The 14,863-nt window shown below is 37.8% G+C and overlaps 1 protein-coding gene across 7 annotated transcripts in view; it reads left to right on the forward strand.

Annotated features, from left to right (window-relative positions):
* Positions 1 to 7,535, forward strand: part of cadm2a (cell adhesion molecule 2a) — a 604,121-nt gene extending 596,586 nt beyond the window's left edge. For all 7 annotated transcript variants that reach the window (XM_067434027.1, XM_067434028.1, XM_067434029.1 and 4 more), the window contains 2 exons: positions 4,288 to 4,407; positions 5,627 to 7,535. In XM_067434027.1, coding sequence (XP_067290128.1) covers positions 4,288 to 4,407; positions 5,627 to 5,745 — 239 coding nt within the window. In that variant the 3' untranslated portion in view covers positions 5,746 to 7,535. The remainder of the gene's footprint in view (positions 1 to 4,287; positions 4,408 to 5,626) is intronic.
* Positions 7,536 to 14,863: the final 7,328 nt, after the last annotated feature.

The following is a 14,863-nucleotide window of genomic DNA, read 5'->3' on the forward strand; positions in this document are numbered from 1 at the left end:
AAAAACATGGATTGTCCAATAAATTTACAATTTTTTAAGTTTATTAAGTTTTAAAATGTATTAAGTATTATTTTCTTATTAATTACCCAAAAGTTTTTAATTCATACTGAAAGCCAGAGGGCGCCCTCGAGCGGAAAACGCCACATTTGCCTCAGAGAAGTAATTGACGTTAGTTTTCAGGAAATCCATGATGTGAAGCTAACGCTGTAAACAGAAGATAGAGACGCTTTGATTAAACATGACGACAATAAACACGACTGCAGCAAAATATGGTTTATTTGAGTTCTTCAAGCCGTCAAGGGTATTTTCATAATAATAAAGTATAATGCAGTGCTGATTGACGTAGAATACTATAAAATAACGCATCGTCTGCCTCACTCTGATGAGAAGACACATCAGCTCACACACACTCGACTGACGATATGAAGTGAGGTAAAGCATGTTATTAAACGATGTCTTTTGTTGAACAGGTTTATGAACGCTTCACTAGTTTGTGAAGATGGTTGACTCGTGTTGCTTTTTCAAACGCACGTTATAAGCGACTCAAACTCGCAGTCTTTCAGACGGAGCAGCGTTTACTCCTGATCTCAGAGCCGCTCTTCGCTAACACACTGGGCATTTATTTATATAATTAAAATCACAGCCCTCGAGCTTTCATAATCGCACACAAGCCAAATCGCGATTGCAGTTCGATTAATCGTGCAGCCCTAATTTCTACTACATTAATGATCCAGTTTAAATACAAAGCTTAATGCTAAATCACTGAAGTAACCCTTTAATTAAAAAAAAAAGTAAATAGACCCTAAGGGATTTTGATCACAATATTTTTAATGAACTTTTTGTTTTTCAAGTTGCATGGTAATATTGTGTGTGTGGGGGGGGTAGTTTCCATAAAATTATCATAAATATGATTTATATATATATATATATATATATATATATATATATATATATATATATATATACACATACATACACACACCCATAGGAATTTGTGAGGGCAGATGCTGTGCTCCACTGGTTTTTGCTTTGACTAATGAAATGAACTATGTAACTCCTTCTCTATAACTGTAGAAATTATCCTTAATATAGTTAGAGATTACCAGGCCTCTCACAGTGTCAATGGACTCGCCCTAGGACGGCACTCAGCAAGTAACCCCACTGCGCGTTGATAAAAATAGAGCGAGGACAGAGAAGGGCTAATTATCACAACACTAAGGAATGTACTTGAGATTCACAGTCTAATGCTCAGGGACAAAAGTGTCTGAGCACATACCAGTATAGAGATGTAGAATAGCAATGGAAAGAATTTGATTTGTTACTTGCTTTTCTTAGTTAGGTGTTTTCCAGCTGTTTCTGGTTCGGTGTGACAACTCTACCCTTTTTCTACCAAAATGGTAAAGCCGAGGTCGTTTGATAGCCAAGCTAAAGTCACACTCACCTGTGGTGAAATACTTTTTGGGACTTAAGTTTGATTTATTGATGTCATAAAAATTGAGAGTTTAATACCACAGCCTTTCACTGTTGGAAATTCAGAAACATGTGCCTGTCAGATACGAGTAGCCGCTCCACATTTCATATTTCAGCGAGCCGCTAAAAGGGTGATAGAGATCTGCACATATTTTGTTTTTCTATTGTGATTGATTGTCACAGGGAAGTCAGATGCAGCTTGTAGGTTTTATACTCCTCTTGTAAACACAACACAGAAGAAATGTTATTAGAGAGAGAGAGAGAGAGAGAGAGAGAGAGAGAGAGAGAGAGAGAGAGAGAGAGAGAGAGAGAGAGAGAGAGAGAGACTGGGAGATGTCAATCAGAGGGATGGAGTTGACGCACCCAGCCGATGTCGATCCGAGGTGGGATTCTCCATTACTGAAATGAGAGCTGATGGACTGTTTGAATGGCTCTCTGGCCCTGAGTTTATCCCAGCTTTGTGCAGCTGATACAGTAATTGCAGGCAGTGATTAGGAAGCTCCCGCAGCACAAAGCACAGCCCGGATTAAACGCACACGCTGTGGCAGATGCAACGCATGCTGTCAATTATAATATACCACTCCAAATGGCACTAAGCGGGGAAATAATAAAGAACCACAGCTCACAGAGAGAAAGGAGATGGGCCCATCTTACAAATTACCAATACGCTCGCGGTTCGAGAGCATTGTCTGCTTGGGGATGAAATGAAGTCACCCACAATTTGATTCTTTTCTTCTACAAAGACTCAAGAACTTTAGATTACTCTACACCCTGAAAAATAAAGGTTCTTTATTTGGCATTGATGGTTACATGAAGAACCGTTAACATCCATGGAAATGTTTCAATGTAAAATAGTGGAAAAAAAGTTTTCAGTATTAAAATGTTCTTCACACTAAGGACACTCTGGAAAGATGTTCCACTGGGAGATTCGCTCAGCCTCAGTTTGTTAGTTGCAAGCAGCTGATGACCAAGTAGAAAACACTGTGTATTTGTTTTGGCTCATATCTTTCTCTGTACTTTCATTCTGTGCATGCATAAAACCCTGTCAAACCCCCATATGGCTCGATCTGTCTGTTCAGAGAGACTTTAAACTCCTTGACCAGACCTAGTTGAGCAGACAGCAGAGGGCTGAAGCTTTAATCCAAACTACAGGTCCTTCTAAAAAAATTAGCATATTGTGATAAAGTTCATTATTTTCCATAATGTAATGATAAAAATTTAACTTTCATATATTTTAGATTCATTGCACATCAAATGAAATATTTCAGGTCTTTTATTGTTTTAATACTGATGATTTTGGCATACAGCTCATGAAAACCCAAAATTCCTATCTCAAAATAATTTGCATATTTCTTCTGACCAATAAAAGAAAAGTGTTTTTAATATTAAAAAAAGTCAACCTTCAAATAATTATGTTCAGTTATGCACTCAATACTTGGTCGGGAATCCTTTTGCAGAAATGACTGCTTCAATGCGGCATGGCATGGAGGTGATCAGCCTGTGGCACTGCTGAGGTGTTATGGAGGCCCAGGATGCTTTGATAGCGGCCTTAAGCTCATCCAGAGTGTTGGGTCTTGCGTGAACTTTCTCTTCACAATATCCCACAGATTCTCTATGGGGTTCAGGTCAGGAGAGTTGGCAGGCCAATTGAGCACTATGGTAATACCATGGTCAGTAAACCATTTACCAGTGGTTTTGGCACTGTGAGCAGGTGCCAGGTCGTGCTGAAAAACCAAATCTTCATCTCCATAAAGCTTTTCAGCAGATGGAAGCATGAAGTGCTCCAAAATCTCCTGATAGCTAGCTGCATTGACCCTGCCCCTGATAAAACACAGTGGACCAACACCAGCAGCTGACATGGCACCCCAGACCATCACTTACTGTGGGTTCTTGACACTGGACTTCAGGCATTTTGGCATTTCCTTCTCCCCAGTCTTCCTCCAGACTCTGGCACCTTGATTTCGAATGACATGCAAAATTTGCTTTCATCTGAAAAAAGTACTTCGGACCACTGAGCAACAGTCCAGTGCTGCTTCTCTGTAGCCCAAAAGTGTCTTGACCTGGGGAATGCGGCACCTGTAGCCCATTTCCTGCACACGCCTGTGCACGGTGGCTCTAGATGTTTCTACTCCAGACTCAGTCCACTGCTTCCGCAGGTCCCCCAAGGTCTGGAATTGGTCCTTCTTCACAATCTTCCTCATGGTCCGGTCACCTCTTCTCGTTGCGCGTTTTTTTGCCACACTTTTTCCTTCCCACAGACTTCCCACTGAGGTGCCTTGATACAGCACTCTGGGAACAGCCTATTCGTTCAGAATTTCTTTCTGTGTCTTACCCTCTCGCTTGAGGGTGTCAATGATGGCCTTCTGGACAGCAGTCAGGTCAGCAGTCTTACCCATGATTGCGGTTTTGAGTAATGAACCAAGCCGGGAGTTTTTAAAAGCCTCAGGAATATTTTGCAGGTGTTTAGAGTTAATTAGTTGATTCAGATGATTAGGTAAATAGCTCGTTTAGAGAATCTTTCATGATATGCTAATTTTTTGAGATAGGAATTTGGGGTTTTCATGAGCTGTATGCCAAAATCATCAGTGTTAAAACAATAAAAGACCTGAAATATTTCAGTTGGTGTGCAATGAATCTAAAATATATGAAAGTTAAATTTTTATCATTACATTATGGAAAATAATGAACTTTATCACAATATGCTAATTTTTTTTGAGAAGGACCTGTATCTGCTGTCAACTTTGAAAGGTAAAACTATGATTAAATGAGAAAGGTTGCCAACAATGCTTTATCCTCCTCTCTCTCGTTCTCTTACAGACCCTAATGCCCAGAAAAACGTGCCAGATCACGCTCTAATCGGCGGAGTAGTTGCTGTTGTTGTTTTTGCCACTTTGTGCTTAATTATTGTATTGGGACGCTACCTGGCACGGCATAAAGGTAAGATTTTCCATTACTGTCTGTAAAATCTAGATACAGAAAAATATATCCTCTACAGCGGGCTTCACATGTAACTCAAAAGTTGAGTCATTTGAATAATTTAAAACAAAGTAAAGACCAAAAGGGGCAGACCAAATGCAAATCCATTGTAATATATATATATATATATATATATATATATATATATATATATATATATATATATATATATATATATATATATATATATATATAAAAACACTATGTATATAGACTATACTGAAGAAACGGCTTCTGAAAATTAATATCATTATTTTTTCCCTTTTTATTTTAGCTTATTGTTTTCAATTGTATTTTTAATCTTAATCAACTTTTGACCAGTAGTGCATAAAAATTTACAATGTCGCAAGTGGTCTCATACTTTGACACCAGTGTCCAGTAAGTCTTTCAAGTAACAGGAACTTGAACCATGACATCCTATAATAAGCCGCATTTCCACTGAAATTACCCGGAATAATTTGTCCCGGGAACTTTGTCCCCCAGAAACTTTTTCCCACGAGACCTGTTCATTTAGACACTGGTCAAAACACATCTAGAACCACCCTGAAGTTAACCTGGTCCAACCAGACTCGTACATTTCATTTGTACAGAGAGTATGGCCACCCTCCATTGACAAGCGTTAACTTCCTTGAAAGCAGGTACTCTGTTGAAGTTTAAAACTATTGGATCTGACATAACCAGTTGTTAACGTTTGGTCGTGACGTCATCTCAAACGATAGACTGTAGCGCACGTCATCAGCGTCATCTTTCTCAGCTACTACCTCTGTTCACTGACTGGACAGGTTAAACATTTTTGGGAGAAAACCAGAGAATGTACCGCAATACCAGACGAAGGTTAAAATTGAGTGGAAGTACGTAGGTCCCCAGTTCCTGGGGAAAGTTCCTGCAGTGGAAACACAGCTATAGTAATAGTATTTTTCTGAGACGCTTTATATTACAGTCCTTGTTAAATGGTACAAGCAACTAACCCTAATACTTGATGAATTCTACAGTAGTTAATTATTATAGTTAATTACTACACCATATTTGAATGTATAATTACACTTGTAGCACAGACACCTTAAAATAATGTGCCAAAGTTTCCAGCACTTTGCTCTTAAGAAATTGTTTCCACATAAATAGGTATTGTAACATTAAAAAAAACGCATTGGTTATTACATCAAGACCTTGTGTGTTTCAGGCACGTATTTGACAAATGAGGCCAAAGGAGCGGATGACGCCCCGGACGCAGACACAGCCATCATCAATGCTGACGGCAACCACGCACACGCAGAAGAAAAGAAAGAGTATTTCATTTAGACTGCAAGTGCCATTGCGCTCCTCTTGCTCCTCTCATTCCTTCCCTCCTTCCCTGCACCGTGTAGGAACTTCTTCAGACAGCAACGGAAGCTTCTTCTCACACTTCTTTTGCGTTTTGTTTTTCCATTTCAGTTTGATTTTCTTTTGGCTTTTTCGATAACAGCTCACCTGCTACTTTTTACAAGCAACTTATTTGCTGAAGATGTCACCTTTTGTAATCATTATATAGCTGTAAAACACCCCCAAAGTAAAAAATGTCTAAATCTCCAAATATGAAAGAAAAAAAAAAGAAAATTGTCTGCAGCCATCCTTCAGTAAGGACTCGCCCTTCATCCTCTCACAGTGCCTAACAGATGTCCGCTGAATTTCAGTCAATGCCTTCATGTTTGCCAGGCCTCTGATTGGTTGCTTGCTTTTTATCTTCAGCGTTATGATTTTTAACAAATGTTTTGTGGTCTTAATTTCTACTTTTATTTTGGTTGTGATTCATGCTGAATCCATTTATTGTGATGTTTCTCCCCCTAAAAAAAGATGTACAGTAGTAAAAATATACTCAGACTTGAAGTGAGGGAGGTTCCTTTTTATTCTACAGATTTTTAGGTGTTAATAATGTTATCGGTACGTAGAGACGCTCCATTCTCCAAATAACCATTCCATGATGTGAAACTGACAGCTCACACTATGGCTAAAATCTGTATTTTGTACTTGAACTGTAGATATTGGTACGTAAATGAATAGCTCCACAGAAGGTCTCAGTGTGTTCCACCGAAAATCACTTTGTGTTTTTGAATTAGGAAAAGCAGTTAGGTTAACCAGCTCTGGTTACCTAATTAACCATAGCGAGTTAGTCAATTAAGAAAGAAAGAAGCCAGTTGTGTGCGTTTGTGTAGTATCTCTGCTGTTTGGTTATGACGCTTGTTTCTGCACCAGTCTGTGTATTTCTGCACAGATCCACGGTCGAGGTGGGAGACATCCGTACGTCATCCCTTCAGCTGTTTACACAACCGTTGTGCCGAACACAAGATTTCACACAACACAAAAAGCGATACTTTAAAAAGGAACATAGACAATAAGTGTGCAACTATTTCAGTGCTCTTAATTGGTCAGATCAATATACAGCCCAATTAACTTTTTTGCAAACCTGTAATACCACTAAAAGAATGTTGCAGCATTCCTAAAGTGTCACCCGCCTGCTCATTCCCAATTCCACGAGGTTTAGGCCAAACTAAAACATAAGCACAAAACGACTCGCATCCACTCATGAACGAGATCTAATGCAACAATAATGAAGTAAAAATAACTAACTTTGATGTTCATTACCCAACCTGGACATCAGTACACTAAAGTCATGGATTATGTTGATGGTTGGAAGTGTTTTTGAAATGACAGTATCTTTTCTTTCTGTTCTTTTGTTGATTTCTATGATGAATAGACAACCTTGCTAAGGCTGTATAATATATCTGCTAAATGTGGTAACTAGTGAAAATTGTTGTTAGACTTTGGGATCCCTAATTCCATCAAGTTTGTATATTAGCTGATCTAAATATTGGTGGGGAAAAAAAAACTTTTTTCTTATTTGCTATTAAAAGATTCTTCACAACTTCATAACCTTTGCTTTAGCTCAAGGCATGTATATACTGTATAAGTATCACATTTTGGGGAAACATTTTTGAACAATTTTGTTTGTTTGACTGTAAATTATTTAATTTTGCTTAATTGAAAACCACTCAATGAGTATGATGACAATTGTGACAGCAATGGGATACCTGTTAAAACGGCAAAGCCTGATGTTTGTTTTCTTGTAAATGATGATGATTGTTGTTCATACTTGGCTGCCAGCGTTGCTTTCGCAGTCTGTCTCCGTTCTCACATAGGAAAGATATCAGTGAAGCTAATAAAACCAATAGATGGTCAAGCTTTACATTTCTGATATAATATCTCAAAAACATTTTCATTTTAATCCTAACGCACCACAATAACACACATCACTTCCGTATTCAAGTATGTAACTCAAGTGTAATTGTCTTGTCACATGTATCCCTAATATGTGTGAATATATTAATGGCTAGGAATATGGTATCCTTTGACAGAGCCAACTGAGCTGTGTGTTATCAGTCAGATTGCATACTATTTTAGGCCAAACTGTTCATCAGTGCACACAACAACAACATTTATTTAAGTCTTATAAAAGGAAACAACGCTCATGTGCTGACATGCTACTCAAGCCACAATTACCTTTAATTTATTTCTCTTTTCTTGCTACTTTCCCCTCTCTGTGGATTGGCTCAATGCCATATGTTTGGCCTAACCGCTAACAATGTTTGGTACTTTTGTGTCTGATTGTGACACTGACCTATAATGCTGCCTTTGTGGTCAGTGAATCACATGCTATTATCAAGAAAATATATTCACTTGCTCAGATTTTGACCCGTTACAGAACATACTCAACCTTTCTAAGAACAAATAAATCAGCTTCTTTTATCACCATAATTGCCTTTGTGTTTGTAGTGGGAGCGTCACGTTGTTTTGTCACTTCAGCTCTTGCGGGGTCTTATCTCATTAAAGACTGGTTGTTTCTTTTCCTTCAAATTTGCCTTTATACATTGCATGTTATATTGTCACCTCACATTCATGTTTTAATGCACCAGACTGCATTTCCAGTTTGATGTTATTTGTTCAGCCAGTGATTGCAGTGGAATTAAGGGTTCATAGCTAAAACGACGGCCTAACACTTTTGGATTTTAAGTGTTGGATAAAAACCTATTCAGTAAGTTACCGAATGTATTCAGTAATTCAGTGACAGTTTGCCATCTGATCCAAAACCAATAATAGTTAACCACTTTCAGCTCTGCAGCATATTTCAAATAATTATGACGTATGCAAATTTGGACCCAAATGTGGGCTGCAGAGCCCCAATGCAAAATAAACTGAATATTGAGTTTAAGGTTTATTACCATGTCATTAGCTTAGCAGCATGCTAACTGCAATATTGGGTTAAGATATTAAAATCAATTGAATTGCCAATGTTAAGTGTTCTAAAATGGTCACTTTCGAGGTTCCGTTACGTCACATTGATGCCTGGTCAGACCCATCAGTGTCACTTTTTAACAAACTTGTTACCCCTTTCGTGCCGTTTCTGACACAAGGTGCTCTGTTGATTTCGACGAGAATCCTTTGGCGTCATACACACGCATTGGGCATGGGAATGTTATCGTCATTATGTAGTTATATATTGGGTTATGATTTTGCCATTCTAAAATGTTGGAGTGTGATTCTCGATTTAATCAGCCAGCATACTTTTATTCACATTTATTTTATTTATGCTATTTAGACACGTTTAAACATGTAACCCAACCCCATCCTTAAACCTACCGATTAGTGTATTAAAATCAGGATATAACAGGCAGATATGGCTACAGGCACAATTTATTTAGAAGGTACAAATAAATGAAGATATCGTATGACTTCAGAAGACTTGGAATGCAACAAGAGTTAATAATTTGATACGGTTTTTGGTTAGTTTTTTGCAATAAATACCTGTGACTGTACTTTTATTTGTTACTTTATTAGTTACATGTTTTACATTGTTGAGAAGTGGGTAGGTTTAGGGTAGGAGTTGGGTTAGTTGGTACAAAATATAAAAGTAGCCTATATAAATATTCATAAAATCATGAATTAAGAAGAATTAAATGCCGCTTTATCTGATGCATTGGGGGAACTGAAATCAATGGAGCACCCTCTGTGGCGAAAAATTACGTCCTGACCAATATTACATGACGAGTTAGGGGTGAGAACATGTTGCCATTACGGTTAGGATGCTGCCTATGAAGGCAGCTCACTAGGTTTTGGAACAGAGCTCATTTTGTCTGCAAGTGACAATTCATGTACAACTGTTGTGTCACTGTGTTGTGAATACAGACTGAACATTATGATATGGAAAAAAAATGGTTCCATATGTTCACATAAAATGCATCTGGCTTGTTTCTTGGCAGCCTATGCCAATTAGCATACAGATTTTAATGAACAAAAGTCACAATGGAAGAATCTTACCTAAGAACCATCTATAAAATACACCATTTATGATTGCAGTGATATGCGGAAATAGTAAAATACATTCATTCATTCTCATTTACCTTCTTTTATTTACTGAAAAGGTTTGGGTTGAGTATATTTCATACACTGAAATAAAAGCATTTGTGCATCTAGCAAAGTCTAGAAACTGAAACACACCAGAAACTGTAACGCTGTAAAAAAAACTCAAACTGTCACCCATTTGCATTTTTTGCATCTCAGGTATAAATTTAGTTTTTTCCTTCTAATAACGTACAGGTAGCTCATGCCAATGTATTTCTATTTGCTTACTCATGCTGCGTTTAAATCATCATTATAGTGTTTATTTGATGCCCTTACTTTTTTCATGTGTATATATGCGCGTTGCTTCACACATCTCTTATTCATGACTCACAAGCTGTATATTGTTACATATCAGCATAATAAATCAACCTGTTGCAAAATTTAGACCAGAAAAAGATGCACCTATAGCTTGTAATGTGTTACACTAAGAGGGCTTTTGTCATAGTAAGGAGGACACTACATGTAGGTCAAGATCAAATAGTTTGAAGGAAACGCTGTTTTCACAGTTTCTCACACGACCTTGCTAGATTTAGCACCCGCACCGACGGCACCGCAGTGCTCACAGTTCCAGTAACGTCTGTAGATGAACTATAAAAAATAAACAGACAAACGCTACTTAAATTTCTCCATGTTCCTCTCATGTTGCAAAACAATTCTGCGTGCCAGTGAAGCAGATGTAGTGGGTAGCATACTGTGCACTGGTAGATCGAGTATGTGGTTTTTAATCAAATCGGCCTCTCTAGCTCTTGAAATGATAGTGGCTTCAGAACACGAAGGGTTTGTGCTTCTTGTAGCAAGCTGAAATGAAAACGCCTCATTTGTTTTTTTTTTGTTTTTTTGTTTTTTTTTATGTGTTCCTTGGTGTGTTCATTTGATTCAAAATTCGATTTTAAGCCTACTTCACATGTATGGAATGAACTTGTTAAATAAATAAATGCCAAAATCTTCTGTTTGTTCTTCTTACTGTCTAAATAGAACAGCAACATTATCCATCTAGAACACCTTAGCACAATCATCTATTCAGAACACCCTAATGACCTGCCTAGCAACACACCACTAAACAAAACTACCTTTCAGAACACCCTAGCAACATGCAAGGAACACCCTAGCAGCAACCAAAGAAACCACAAAAAGCAGCAGCCACTTAGACCTGCCTAGCAACACCCTAACAACCAGCCAGAGTGGCCAAAGTTTTCTAGACGAATATTATTTTTCTTGCTGCTCTTTGCTTTTAAGCTTTAAGGCTTATTCACAGGAACAATAACTATATAGATAGTTCTAAAATCCTTTATGAATATGAAATGATAGCAGAGTCCATACTTCAACTGTAATAACAACAACAGCACATATACCGGTAAATTATAATACTGGAATCACTTTGAACTTTTTTTCCCCCTCGAGCTGAAGAATGATAAAAACATTCATTGACAGCCAATCAGAAACCATTTTGCTTTAAAGATCTCGAGCATTTAAAGTTGCAGGTGACAAAACTGTAGAATAAACAGAACAATATGCTGGTGTGGACACTAATTGCTATAGTTTATAGTTATTGTTCTTGCTATGAACAGGCCTCAGACATGTCTTTTTGTTTTTTCATGCTTGCTGTATAGGTTTGTCTGAGCTGCAGAATGTTCTGGAATGTAATAAAACGCAGACATGGCTGCTAGCATGGAGACAGATACAAACTGAGAGATAAAGACAGCACCAGACCCCTGAGGGGAAGTGAGACAGCAGCCCTCAGGGCAGGAAAGCGTGATCATTGTGAAATCACCACAGGGGATGTGTTCTCACTCCTACACACAACACTCACACCGAGGTCAACATCTCCACAAAAGCCATCGCTGCCATTTCAAAAAGTGCCTCATAGTTTGGGTTTATAATGACTAGGTAGATCTAGACTACACAGAACAGCCAACACAACTGCTGTAATAGTTTTTATCATGATTTTGCAATCCAGAACAAAGACACAACTGTAATATGCGTCATACACCAATATAAATTAAAGGGGTTACTTCAGCAATTAGCATATGGCTTTGGATCAGTAGAAACCCTGGAGTATATTCAAATATATGTGCTTTCCCCCCTCATATCCCCCTGAGACGAGATTTATGCATTTAATTTCTGGAAAAATTCCTCCTATGACGCAAATTTACGATATTTGCATCATAGGAGGAATGTTTGGCTAAAGACTACAGCCAGCAGAGGGAGCCATTTCCGCATGTTTTGAACCCGCGCATGGGGAGATCACACACTCAGAGCTCAGCTCGCAGCTACAGGCACTCATTTAAACGGAGCTATGGTGAGCAATGCAAGTCTTTTAACTTCTGAAATTAATTTCTATGAAAGTTAAGCTTGCAAAGGCATGAACTGAAATGCACCAGACTGAACTCGTGTTGTGAATGTATGCCGCGAGTGTAGTCGCGATTACCTCAGCTCTCATCACGAGCTCAGCTCATTTATCTGACTCCTGCAGTTAGTGCTCAGTGCTGTGAGACTCGCGCAGTGACTCACTCATTATATTGAACAGACACGTTCAGTTTTTATTGTAGTGTCTTCTCCAACTCAGTCACTGTAATCCAGTAGGTGGCTTTGGGAATGGCCTCACAGGGCAGCGAAGCATTCTGGGAATTGTAGTTTCATCCCCATGAGACAAAAATACATTTTCTGTCTTCTCAGTCTAGAAGGCACCAAATTAAAAAATAATTTCACATTTCTACTACATTGATGACCCAGTTTAAATACAGATTCGTCTGTAGTACCCCAGCGCTGAAGTACCCCTTTAAATATTTAATATATATAAAATATACAGTATTAAGTATATACTCTTATAGTATTTTAAAATAGCTTTTATTTTTATGTTTTCAGTTTTCATTTGGGGGGGGACAACAAACTGCTTCTGTGAATCTTGAGTACCTATAGAGTTGTATTGCATCCTTCATATCTGAAAAGTCTTTAGTTCTATCATATTTATAAAAGACAGATGCGGTGTTCAGAGTCTTTCCGAATAAATCCGAGCGGCTGTAGGCGCTGTGTGGGCGGAGCTAGAGGCAGGAGTGAGCACAGCTACTGTGTGTAAAAGCTGTGTGACATCCTTAGAAAACGTGGAAGAAAACCATTGTCCTAAATAAACGATGGCTATCAATCAGATTCAGCCATACATATATGATCCAGAATCAGATCCAGAGTCTGAAATTGAAGAGGAGCAGCAGCATCAACGACTACAGCAGGAGTTTGGCCATCAAATCCTGTTCGCTAAACGGGTCTATTCTGGTGTTTTTCTGTTCCAGCTAGCTGAATATGTAAGTCTCCCTGAAAGTGCAATATATTAATTTGCTGTAGAGGAACTAAGACCATATGGGTATGTGTATGTAAAATATGTTTTGCTTGATTTCAAAAAAAGTAAAAAATAAAAACGATTTGACCAATTTTCCCTTTTTATTTTCATAATATGCTCAGCTGTTAAAAGTGTGAAAATAGACATAAAATAAAAATATTCTGTTTCTGTACAGAATTTGCCTTTGCATCTAAGGATGATATGAAACATTCCTAGCCTGGATGCCAGCCGAACTCAGCTCAGAGCAGGCTTTAGACGATGAAGGATGATAAACAGTAATTCAAAGGCACTTGGGTTGAATTAGTTCTAATCCTAAACGGAGAACTTGTTCGTATAGGCATTCACTTTAACTATTCCTTTCAGAAATTATGCTCATGTTGGTAAAGTACTCTGTGCATCCTAAAATTCTTTTTTTTACAACACTGGCAAAGATCTTTTACCTTTTTTGTCTAATGTTATTTATTCCTGTGTGCATGCAGACAGGGTTGGCAAGTTTTTACAACAAACCCCGCCAACTACTCGGTTCTCGGGTTAGCATGTATTATTTTTTAAGTTTGTTAAGTTTTTTTAATTTCCTATTTATTATTTTTCTTATTTATAATTTATTACCCAAACGTTTAATTCATACTGAAAGCCAGAGGGCGCCCTCGAATGGAAGGCGAGAGACGCTTTGATTAAACATGACGACAATAAACACGACTGCAGCAAAATATGGTGTATTTGAGTTCTTCAAGCCGTCAAGCCGAAAATATTATTATTTTCATAATAATAAAGTATAATGCAGTGCTGATTGACGTAGAATACTATAAAATAACGCATCGTCTGCCTCAGTCTGTGATGAGAAGACACATCAGCTCACAAACACTCGACTGACGATATGAAGTGAGGTAAAGCATGTTATTAAACGTTGTCTTTTGTTGAACAGGTTTATGAACGCTTCACTAGTTTGTGAAGATGGTTGACTCCTGTTGCTTTTTCAAACGCACGTTATAAGCGACTCAAACTCGCAGTCTTTCAGACGGAGCAGCGTTTATTCCTGATCTCAGAGCCGCTCTTCGCTAACACACTGGGCATTTATTTATATAATTAAAATCGCAGCCCTTGAGCTTTCATAATCGCACACAAGCCAAATCGCGATTGCAGTTCGATTAATCGTGCAGCCCTACTACTTACACAATTAAGTAATGATATTCTTGATATATAGTGTGGAGTAAAAAAATGCTTACCACAATTAATATTTTAATAAATAAATCTACCTCAGTTTTAATAAATTGTTCACCTGTTTGGGAAGTGTTTGTCATGTTTTGACAATAAAGGATAGTTTAAAACCACAGTTAACTGTCTGTTTTCTACATCTTTCACTCAGGAGCAAAATATGCCTTTGAACTTTAAAGAAATAAAGATTGAACATTTATCGTGATATTTATTAATATCGACTGATATGGAAAATTATATCGTGATAATTTTTTGGGCCATATCGCCCAGAATTACTAATTGACTTAATTTTTCTCTGTTGAATTCTATAGGGGGTCGCTGTGTACCTTTCTTGTTCTATGAATGTGAAGCTAGCGCTGTAGGCTGCATAAAAAGAAGATAGAAACACTTTGACTAATTAAACATGAAGACAATAAAAATGACTGAAACAAGATA

Source organism: Pseudorasbora parva, chromosome 23, assembly GCF_024679245.1.
Source record: "Pseudorasbora parva isolate DD20220531a chromosome 23, ASM2467924v1, whole genome shotgun sequence".
Taxonomy (NCBI): Eukaryota; Metazoa; Chordata; class Actinopteri; order Cypriniformes; family Gobionidae; genus Pseudorasbora; species Pseudorasbora parva.